At 46.2% G+C, this 10,951-nt stretch overlaps 1 protein-coding gene across 1 annotated transcript in view; it reads right to left on the reverse strand.

Annotated features, from left to right (window-relative positions):
- CACNG4 (calcium voltage-gated channel auxiliary subunit gamma 4) overlaps nucleotides 1-10,552 on the reverse strand; it is a gene marked incomplete at both ends in the record, with an annotated part of 35,332 nt that extends 24,780 nt beyond the window's left edge. Inside the window, one exon of the mRNA XM_079544127.1 lies at nucleotides 10,330-10,552. Coding sequence (XP_079400253.1) covers nucleotides 10,330-10,552 — 223 coding nt within the window. The remainder of the gene's footprint in view (nucleotides 1-10,329) is intronic.
- Between the last annotated feature and the right edge of the window lie 399 nt (nucleotides 10,553-10,951).

The following is a 10,951-nucleotide window of genomic DNA, read 5'->3' on the forward strand; positions in this document are numbered from 1 at the left end:
TCTGTGTAATACAGCAAAGCTCAGCAATAATTACCCATTGTGCTATGTGATGAGCCATCCTTTTGGTTCTTCAGTAACCCGTGCACCTGGACTTTAACTAAAACCAAATAATATGCACAGAAAACATTTTTATGTAAGAGGAGGTGAACATCACTAAAAATCAGAGAGCCTTTGTATGGCATGCCAAACTGCTGAAGCGAAAAAATGTCTTCAGTGAAAGGGCTCAGATGTGAGCATGTTTCAGTGCACAGCTCCAGGAAAAACTCTGATAATAAATGTGAGCTTGTTATCGTTGCTTTTCAGTGGGAAGTAAAGCCGGAAGCAGGGTCGTGCTGGCTAATTGAAGCTTACATTTTCATTCAAGCACTGCATTTTAATTATAAACTGGTGACACAAGTGTCACTTAGTTCTTATCCTGTTTTAAGTGTGCATATGTATTAAAAATATTTTCAGTTATTAATTTATTCTTTCCATCGCGTTCATTATCCTACATTATGTCTACCAGGCACGTGTCTAATGACATGTTTGATACTCACTAATTCTTATGCCTCTTTTAACGCAGGGCTTACACACACATTTTTTGCTGAACACGATGCCAGTTGGCAACCGAAACAGGTGCGCATTCCTGCTATAAAATCAGCATTAGTAACCGCAGACCCATATTCTGGCCAGCTGCAACCACTTGCTCAGCCCTCCCAGGGCACGGCAGCCACGCCAGGAGAGGGTCAGCCCGTGGGAGCTGCATCCAGCAGTGCAGCCAGGAGGGGCCGGCATCGCTCCCCATCCTCAACCACGTGCCCTGGGTTCAGCTCCAGAGCCCTGGGATGATTCAGAGTGCGGGCGGAAAATCTCTGGCCTGCTTTTCCTTCTCTACGGGGTTCTGCTGCTGTGTCCAAAGGCTGTCTACAGCTTGAACGCTGGCATTTATGTATGGAAATTAAAATAAAGTGAGGGAAAGGTTGCTGGAAGTTGGCTACCAAGAGACATAAAGTAAGCCATTATAATCAGACCAGGATCGCAGGTAAAAACAAGGGGAATATCCCTAGAAGGCATGTTATGAAGGTAAACCCCTTTCAAAGCTACTAGCTGGAATGAGATAGAGTGAGATAGCTATTTTTTGCTCTTAATTTGCCACCAAACTATAAGGAGGATTCTATTTTAATAAGCACTATCGTAGCAGGACATTGCAAATGAATTGCTTGAATGGTTATAATTAGAAGTGATACTAAGAATGCAGCACCTTGCAGCACTCCTAAATACTACAAGTTTTATTTCGGGTCTTGCATCTTTAAGGATCTCAAAGCACCTCCCAGACTGTTTGCATTTGCAAGTGCTAAAGGCAAGGACGAGAGTACAGCAAAATGTGCACAGCGAAGGAGAAATGCATCAACCTCTGAAGCAAACCTTCAATCTACTGAGGAGAACTTCAGCATACTGCGAATCTTTAATTACTTCAAAGGGTTAATAATGTTGCTGAGCTCGAATTGCAGAGAACAAGCCATTGGTGGCTGGGCCTACATGATGTGGTTTTCTCCCTGTGGTCAAATATGGCTAAAAATCCACGTGGGTAAAAATGCAATGCCACATATTGCAACTTGATGTTTCACCAGCACAAAGAAACCAACAGTAACCAATTCTGCATGAAAATGCACACGAGTATGTAAAGGAGCACTGATGTGGTTTACCTGACTCCATGAGATCCACTGAACAAAGATGGTTAATGCCCACTATTGCCATCACTGAGTGACTTAAAAAGGAGCATAGCTAACTTTCAGATCTGGCTGCCTTTGAAAACAGCCTGAATGTGACAAGGCAGTGGTTGCCTCTGTGCAGCTGAATGCTGGAGCATGAAATTCTTAGGGAAAAAAGATTATCCAATGTGTTGGGAATAGCCGTCGTTGATTTCCAGCGAGCCATTAGATAGGTGCATGAAACTCTAAGATAGGTATATGCAATAAGCTGTACTTTAGATTTGATTATATTTAGGCAGTGTACCCCTGGCAAGATCCTATTTCAAGTCATAATTGCGACATGCCATGGTTGCTTTTTAATGCCTTGCAGCAACAATAGATAAAATGTGCCTCTGGGAAGCAAGTAAGACGCAATAACAATCCCAGCATTATTGAATGCTGTACTTTTGGACAAGAGAAAATGTACAGCCATCCATATTCTACATAAATTGTATCATTTAAAATGGATAAATGGGAGAAAATGGATCTGGAACCTCTGGTACGGGACTGACAAGAAGCTTAAAACAGTTATTAGCTAATCAGAAAGAAAGCTGAGCAGCTAAATGTGGGTGGCAGCTCCTCAGTGGCCTGGTGCCCCTCCCAGCCGGGCTGGGTGCTTGTCACCCATGAATATCTTTGAAGTATTTGGCAGCAGTGAGCTAATGGGACTGGCTGAGTGAGAAGCATTCAAAGGGCAGAACTAAATGGCACAGTTCCAAAACAGCAATTAAAAGGGGTAATGCTTGAAAAAGAACAATAAAAGAGGTTAATTCATATCGGTGCCTGGATATCTGTACAGGAAATCCTGTGATTCCATATTGCACATCCCCGTTGTCCACTGCTTGGTGCTATGGCAGTGTATAACACAGCACTCCTTTACGTGCCGTGGCTGAGAAAAAGCAGCTCTGTTCTATTGAAGAAGGACTCACTGTGCTGCTGGAAGTTCTCTGCAAGCAGAAACATGGGTAAACACATGGGAAAGCGAATCTGACAGGTAGAGAAGAGAGAACCTCAATTTCATACTTTCTGACAGGGATACGATGATACATTTTTGTTTTCTTCACCAGCAGGAGGGCACGGAGGCACTCGGGAGTTAAGGAAATTAAAAATGCTGGGTTTCAACAGCCATTGGTTTTCTAAAGGCAGACTCTGGTTGGAAAGCTACTTTAGAAGGTGCCTTTTCAACAAAAGGAGAATTGTAACATTTCAGCGAGGAGAAATAAAAAGAGAAAGAGAACAAAGATGTTCAGACTGCTGGATGCCACAGGAAGGAGGAGGAAGAGAGGCTGGACTATCTGCCAGGCTGCATCAAGAACTGCTCCAATGATTTCATTGCATTTGACCCACAGCATGCAACAACTGGCAAAAATGCCCCCAGATTTAAAGGGAAATCTAGCTGAAATCTGCCAGGACCAGGCCATCCATCCTGCAGGCAGCCTGCCCTGAGGCTTGCTATTTTGAGAGAATAGAGAGGCCACATATCATTAATATTGTAACAAATCCCAATATAGGGAAAGCCACAGTCTGAATTTTTGCTCTGGTCCCCAGCACCTCTGTGTGCCTCTCCACACAGCAAAACCACAGCTCCAAAAGAAAATATATGAGCCAAAGTCTGGAAAAGAGCCTCCTTTCACTACTAAATGTTAAAGGTAAACTAAACTGATGTTCTTTGGGAGTGGAAACAAATAAATAAAGGCAATAACTACCTGGGAATGGAAGAGGGAGGACAAAATACATTGTAATTTAACTGGTCAAAATATGCCAAAGGAGTGAGACAGGTTAGTGCAAGGCAGAAATTAGAAAGAAGCCCAGCGTGGTATTAGAGCTCTCTACAGAAACATCCTTTTGTTCAGAAGCCATAAATGTGTAGCAGCCTCTCAGACATATGGGCAGTTGTGCATTTATCCTGTTTATTTTACTACTCCTGTGCATCCTGCCTTGCCATCTGTTGGTGAGAATTCGGATGCCGAGCCGTAAGTCTGAGACATAATAAATACCAATAAACAGAAATCCGAAATGAAGGCAAGCTCAAAGTAATGCTTTGAAGCAGGACCAGTTTCTCAGGGTGACAATGATGTTAGAAAGTATGATTTATTTCCTAAGATGATTCTTGGCTCAGAAAAGACAGAGCAGCAGGAAAAGGTCCAATTGAAGGGGCAGATCTGTGATCCCTCCTCTTATATTGGCTTCTTATTGGCATAATTCCACCAGCTTCCTAGAAAGCAGTTTAACTTTACGTAGGTGGAAAACCAGACTTAATCCTGTCCCTCAAGGAAGACATGCTTGAACACAAAATGTTGCATATATAAAACATAAGTTGCAAGCAAAATGCTTCAAAACCAGTTAAACCCGTGTTCGTACACCTTTTCAGAGCTGGGCAGCCCTACCACCATGTCCCACTTACTCCACATTGTCTTTTTCCTTTTATCATCAGGATGAGGGGATAGCGGATGGGAGGAAGCGCAATTAGCCTCCAGCCAGGGCCAGGGAGCTAAAGTGCTGGCCTCTGATCACACAGCTAATGCACCAAAGCCCAACCACCTCCTGCCTCTCTGCTGCCATTTCTGGGATGCAGAAGTCACTGCTTGGCCCCTCACCCGCCAACCCCAAGCCCAACATTTGGGTACACAGTGGTGTCAGTGACCAACTGGATTACACTGAGTGCACACGTGCTCTGTGCCAAAAGAATTAGGAAAGGAGATGAAGGCACAGAGCTTCTCCTGCAATAGATTTCTAGAATTGCTTGAGTTGGAAGGGACCCTTAAAAGTCACCTAGCCCGCATTCTTTGCAATGAATAGGGACATCTACAGCTCGATCAGGGTCCTGAGAACCTTTTTCTCAGAGCCTTCTTCTTCTTTCCCTGTTTCTGTAAAGATGCATATAAGTACAGACTGGAGATATTGGACACACACTCCTTATCCCACAGATTTTTAAGGGGGGCTCACAAGTTCTGCACCTGCCAGACCATGACCAAAGCTGAAGGTTCAGCAGCGCAACACGAGCAAAGGTAGCGCAGGCTGACACACCGCATGTGAAAGCACCCACTGGAGAAATAACCACTATCCCAATATTTTACGGGAACAAAAGCACGTTGTCACGTTTGCCTCCTTTACCAGTTGACACCAGCGAGGGTCAGCAGAGCCGCCAGGAGGCAGGGCCAGCCCTGAGGAGGTGCAATAGCTGTGAGCTCCTGCCAGGATTCTAAAATAAGTAATAAAAGCCCACGGCGGAAGGGTCAGTAAAAGGTAATGGCAGCTGGAAGAAGCCCAAAGATTACATTACATTACACTGCAAAGGTCACCGAGAACCCCAAAATGACTTACTGTGGCTCTGACAGATGCTACCACTAACACCATCTGTCAACCAGCTGCAACATGCAGTGTGATTATATGCAGAGTGAAAAAAGCAGCTCTAGAGCACCACAGCCACAGGTTGCCCATCCGCATCGCCCAGCACATCCCCAGCCCTTCACCCAATGCTTCTGAAATGTAGGTAAAAGTGCCTATTATCCACATTACATCTTGCACAGATGAGAAAGCCTTACAGCTGGATTACAAATTTGCTTTCATGGGTTTACAGCCTTCGGGGAGTATCACTAATGCACAGAAAGTCTTTGGGTTCCAAGTTTTGCGTCGGGTTAGCTGGCATGCTGAGAGTCACAGAGAAAAACCAAAGCCCTTGTGTAGCCTGATAGCTCCCTATCGGCTATATAGTAGATCATGTTCAAGAAAGCAAATTAATTCATTAAAGTGACATATATTCAGTCAATTAGCTTCAGATCTCTGTTTCATATAGTGTCTCAAGAAGAGTGGCTGTTTTGTTATATCAGTAGAGCCATTTGAGAACTTCTGTTACTAATGTTCCAGGAGGTGTATTTAGGAGGTCTGCATTTATTTTTTTTAACAGAATAGCTAATCCCTTAGCCCAGCTTCTGCTGACAGTTTCTCCAGCAAAAAAAAATCTTAGTATTTTAAAGCACGTTTTACTACAGACCATATTTTAAAAAGACTGAACTTCACTTCTCTAAAATCGCTCCAAACTCTGAAGCTCTCTCTCCAGCAAATGGAACACAACAGAAAGAAATTAACCTAACAGGGCTGTCAGGAATCACTCAATCACTTTCTGACAAAACCCCACTGCTTCAAACACTGCTGAAATGATGTCGGTGGAGCTCTGAAGATTGCATTTAAAAACAATCAGTGCAGCACGAGCTCTTCCCCAGCACGCGTTTTACCAAGGAAACGAGATGGTGTGAGCAGAATGTATGGAAGGAAAGAACAAAATCATGGGCTGAAGCTCAGAAAAACCCTTCTCTAATGTGTTTAAACTGGTTTTGAAAGACTTCTGGATAATAGTTCACCTAGGTCCAACACATCCTTGTGCCTGTGGATTTAATCTTCAAAGCAGGTCTTGACTGATACTACGCTGATACAGAACTTCCTCTTAGACAAATACAACTTTGGAAATAACACTTGAATACAAAGCTTGCATCATTACAAGTCGTGTGAGGTTAACACTTCCTCTCATTGCTTTGAGGATGCTAAAGAACATTCAATCTCTTTGGATGAACCATTACTTTGCAGTAGTATGGATGGACAGCAGCCTTCCTTTCTTTGCTTGCCTCAACCATCTGTAAGGGCTTTTTTTTTTCATTCAGTATGCACGTGCCACCACGTATGTGAGACTTCAGCCGAGCCAGACGACTTGCAAATAATTGTGCAAATGGGCATTTGTGCAAGTTTTCTACTTACAGCTGATTTGCCCAGTCCTTCTTCCTGATAGCAAACACTTCAACTACTCAGACAAATGGTTCCACGTGAACTAAATGGCCAACTGCACCACTTAAAAATAAGTGGCAAACAGGGAATACTGAATGCAGTAGACACAATGGATTCAAAGCCATTCATATTCTGAAGTGTTTAATAAAATACTCTTTGAATAAATTTAAATTACAAGTACATTACTTGATTTCGTATCTAGATGTCATGGGGCCTGCAGAGCTCCCAGTTTGAGCAGTCCTATTAACTTCAGCATGATTGTTCATGAAGATAAGCAGTTTCAGTGGATAAAGCAGTGCTTTCACATCTTTTTTTTTTTTCTTTTTTTTTTCTAAGCAAATACTTTCATAGCAGATCCTCCTGTGTGTAAGGCTATGTGGGGCTTACATAGCAGAGCTGAGCATTTACCATGGGAATAGGGGCTGCTGGAAAATTATAGAGGTGAAATCCTTCAAGTCATCTTGGCCACAAAAGAATTATTCAGCCATGTGAAATGGGGCTGATTTGCTCCTATTATTATTATTCCCAGGCTGGGATGCAGACTTCAGGTAAGTCAAGACAGACACATGAGGACTTCATCAGAAGCTTCTCTCTCCAGTGAAGATTTGTCTTTATCTGTCAAAATTGAAGTTAACATACATTTGTCATGGTCTCAGGAAACCAAAAATCAGCTTTGCCAGAGAGCCCCTTGCTTATTTTACTGCAAAGCTTGATCGAATGGCACTCATCCTGCTGTACCCATATTTGTACCAAGAACTATTGTATTGTATTTCCTACTTACATAATTACCTTAGCTGTAAGTCTTCCATTCACGCAGAAATACTGCTATTGCTTAAAGACCACTCAATGAGCCTCTTACTTCCACCTCTGATAAACTAAAAGAACAGATTTGGGATTGTACAGGTGAGAATTGGACTGCTATATCATTGGTGATGCTTCTTGAGTGACTAAGCTCCGTAGTAGTACCCACAGTGAGTACTAAAACATGAAGGACAGAGGCAGCTCCAAACAAGGACAGCACGCTGGAGCCCTAAACTGTATCCCTTCAGTCACCATTATGATGATAATTTCTGGTAAAGTGTTATCCCAAAGAAGAAAAGCAGAAAACTGTTGAGGAACACACACTGGTTTGCTTGGAAGGCTCTTCTTTGTCCGTTCTGCTCTGTTAATTCTGTTTGAAATCCTGCAGTTTGGGACCCCAAGCAGGTGACAGCTCACATACAGAGTGCAGATTGCTTTATGGATGGAGTTCAGAAACATTTTGGTGGAAAATTTCAACTGACCTGAAATTTACTCTGTATAACGCTTTATTCACATCAATAGCAATAGAAGAGGCTGGTCAAGATGCTTCCTGATTGTGCACATTTATGTCTGAAATGCAGCTATTTTTTGAGATGAGCGAAACGGTGCTTAAGACCATTACAATAAATTAAGTAGGCTTTTATAATTATTACCCCAAAACACAGAAAGATTGTCCTAAAAATAGCTTTGAGGACAGACCATTTAATCATACGTAAAAATCTATAACTGAAATGATTTTCTTGCTGTGTACCTCCTCGGAGCTGTAATTATTACATTGATTTTACTAAAAGACCCATCCACTCAGGATGAGTGACGTTCTGAAACAACCCGGGGGTGTTTTCTTCAATCTGCCTCCAGAAATGGTTAATTTATCTCATGAAACAAAGGAACCTTTCCATCTCGAAATCAAAGTCCCACAGCACAGTCCAGAACATAAATATCTTCATGCATCTACGTATTGTTTCTTACAGAGAGAGATGGTACAGAAAGTGTGAGAAAGAATGCAAAGAATGCAATCCCTGCTTCTCATATTTGTGAGCAGATGATTTCTTTTCTTTTTTTTTAATAAGATTATTCATTCTGAGCACATATTTGACAACTTTGTCTATTGATTAAGAGCGCTTGAATTCCGGAGAAGAAAAAAACCAAAACGCTCAATTGCTGTTGGGTGGAGGGGTCACATGAAGCACTTTTGTCACCTGAGGGTTTAAGGTCCACAGCTGCTCAGTGTGATCTTTCCACAAATTCTCTTGCAAACAGAACGTGCTCAGCAGGTAAAGGCATTGCCTGGCGCAGGCAGGGAGCGCGGGGCTCAGAGCATCGCATTGCGTGCAGCACTGCCCCTGCCTCACAACCTCACCGACTTCTTATTTTACAGAGTTCTGACATAACCCTAGTGGAAATCCAGGCAAAAATCCCACTGCCTTCAGCCAAAGCTGCACTTTGTTCCAATGAATGAGATTCCTGGAGGACCACGCTGAAACCGTGACTTTAGTAAACTCAGGTATCTCCTGCAAGACAGGCCCAGCCCAGCAAAGCACGATTCCAACCTGCTTATTTGCCTTGACAGAGCCTGGGGCACACCAATAACTCAGCAAAGACCACCAGTTTTGGGGCAGGTGGAGGGTGCTCAGCATTGCCCAGGCGAACACAGATGCGCTCAGAGGCAAACCCACATCTCCCAGGTGTCAGAAAAGCCAATGCTAAGAGTTACATTTCTTTACGAGTTGCAAAGCCAAGCTTTACTGTCACCAGCAAAACTTCACATTTCTGTAACTCTTTCTCCTTTCTATGGTCTAAAAATATTTATGCATCCTACAGCCATTTTACATTATCCTGAGGTAGTGAATGTGATAGTTGAAGTGAAAAATGTTTGTTACGCCGTAGCCGCGGATGGTTAGAACAAGGAGATTACAAGAGACGTGGCAATGAGGTGTTCCTGCAGTTCCACAGCTTTTTTCTAAGGAAAAACCTCAGAATACAGCTGGGCTGGCTGGGCTGAGCCATCTGCCACTTAGAATAAAGCAGGATCCCAGGTCTGTAAAGTTCACATGTGCTAAGTTGCGCTGATTGAATGAGGCACACCGAGATCGATATGCCAAGTGCATTATGGTGGCAAGAAAGACCCAGGCATCCTCCACCCCCATGAGCCCCAAAGCAGCCCTGTGAATGCCTGCAGCATGTGCTGCCTTCATCCAGCACAGCTGGGCTGGGGCTGGTGGTGGTCTGCTGCCCACACCCAGTGCTATGGACGCTCCAATGTCCCACAGTCACAGCTCTGCGTGCTCACTCGGCAGATGTTGGCTCACATCTGGGCTTTGCTATCAGCTATGCTGATTCTTCCACACACCCGCGTGCTTCTTTGTCCCAGCAGTTACCCGCAGTATCTTCTCTACAACTCCCTTTTCAGGGATGGAGCCACGTGTTTGGGCTCTGTGGGGAGCGGGGTGTGCCTCTGCCCACTGCAGCCATACGCCACAAATCCTTCTATTTGTTAACGTTGTTCTTTGCCTGACCCTTAGTCTGGACTAAGTCATCCCAAACCCATGCTGAAGCACTAAAAACAGCAGCAACATCCTATAGTGGGTTCCCAGTGCCTCTGAGGGTATGCAGGAGGAACTTGGGTTCCCACTGTCCTACCAAAGAGCTGCAGCCAAACCTTCAGACCCCTGAGGCCAGCACCTGGCCAGTCCCCAGCCTCGCAGCCTGTAGAGCTCAGAAGCCCCCAAAGCCCCCAAATTACGTGCAGCTCCCCTAGATCCCTGCAACCCATGGGTACGGGATGCAAAGGGGGGGGCTGCCCCAAAGGCACAGCTCCCCCGGGCCGAGCTCCGCATCCCGCCGCCCGTTCCCATGGCAATCTCGGAGATGCCGGTTGCCACGGTAACGCCATCCTCCTCCTCGGCCGTGTCCGAGACAGCGGCGCGGCTCCGGCGGAGCTCTGCCCGTGGGCTCCGGGCACAGCCGCTGCCCCCGGGAAGTTGCTTCCCCCACCGGTCACGGCGCGGCCCCCCGTTACCTTCGAGGCAGCAGATCCTCCAGAGCCCCGAATGCGTAAGGTCGCCCCTCGCTTTCCTCGGCGGTCCCTGCGCTTCGTCCGCCGTGATGTTGGTGCCGTTGCAGATGTGCGCGCTGGAGTACAGCCAGTAGTCGGTACCGATGGCGATGGCCATGAGGCTGAAAGCGGCGAAAGCTCCCACCGTGGTCAGCAGCATCTGGACGCCACGGTCACACCACACCATGGTGCTTCATAGTCCCCGCACGGGGCCGCACGACACCGCCCGGCAGCCGCCGCCGCCCGCGGGAGGCAGAGCCGAGTCACGGGGCGGGGGGCGGAGGCGGCGGCGATGGGGATGGGGATGGGGATGAGGATGGGGGGAGCCGCCCTCCCTCCGCCACGGGGCTGAGCTCCGCCGCACGGCCGCGCACCGCCCCGCCCCGCCCCGGGGAGGGTAGGAGCCGCCCGCCCGGTGGCGGCGGGGGGTGGGAGGCTGCAGCCCCTCCCAGGGCAGGAGCATCGCGCGGGGATGGTGCGGGGGGAGTGCGACAACACGGCTGAAGTCCTGGCTCCGCGGGGGTGAAAGCAGCCTTTGCGGAGGGGAGGGTCCGAGGCTCAGCGAACGGCAGAGCCCGAGGAGCGC

Source organism: Tetrao urogallus, assembly GCF_951394365.1.
Source record: "Tetrao urogallus genome assembly, chromosome: 18".
Classification (NCBI taxonomy): Eukaryota; Metazoa; Chordata; class Aves; order Galliformes; family Phasianidae; genus Tetrao; species Tetrao urogallus.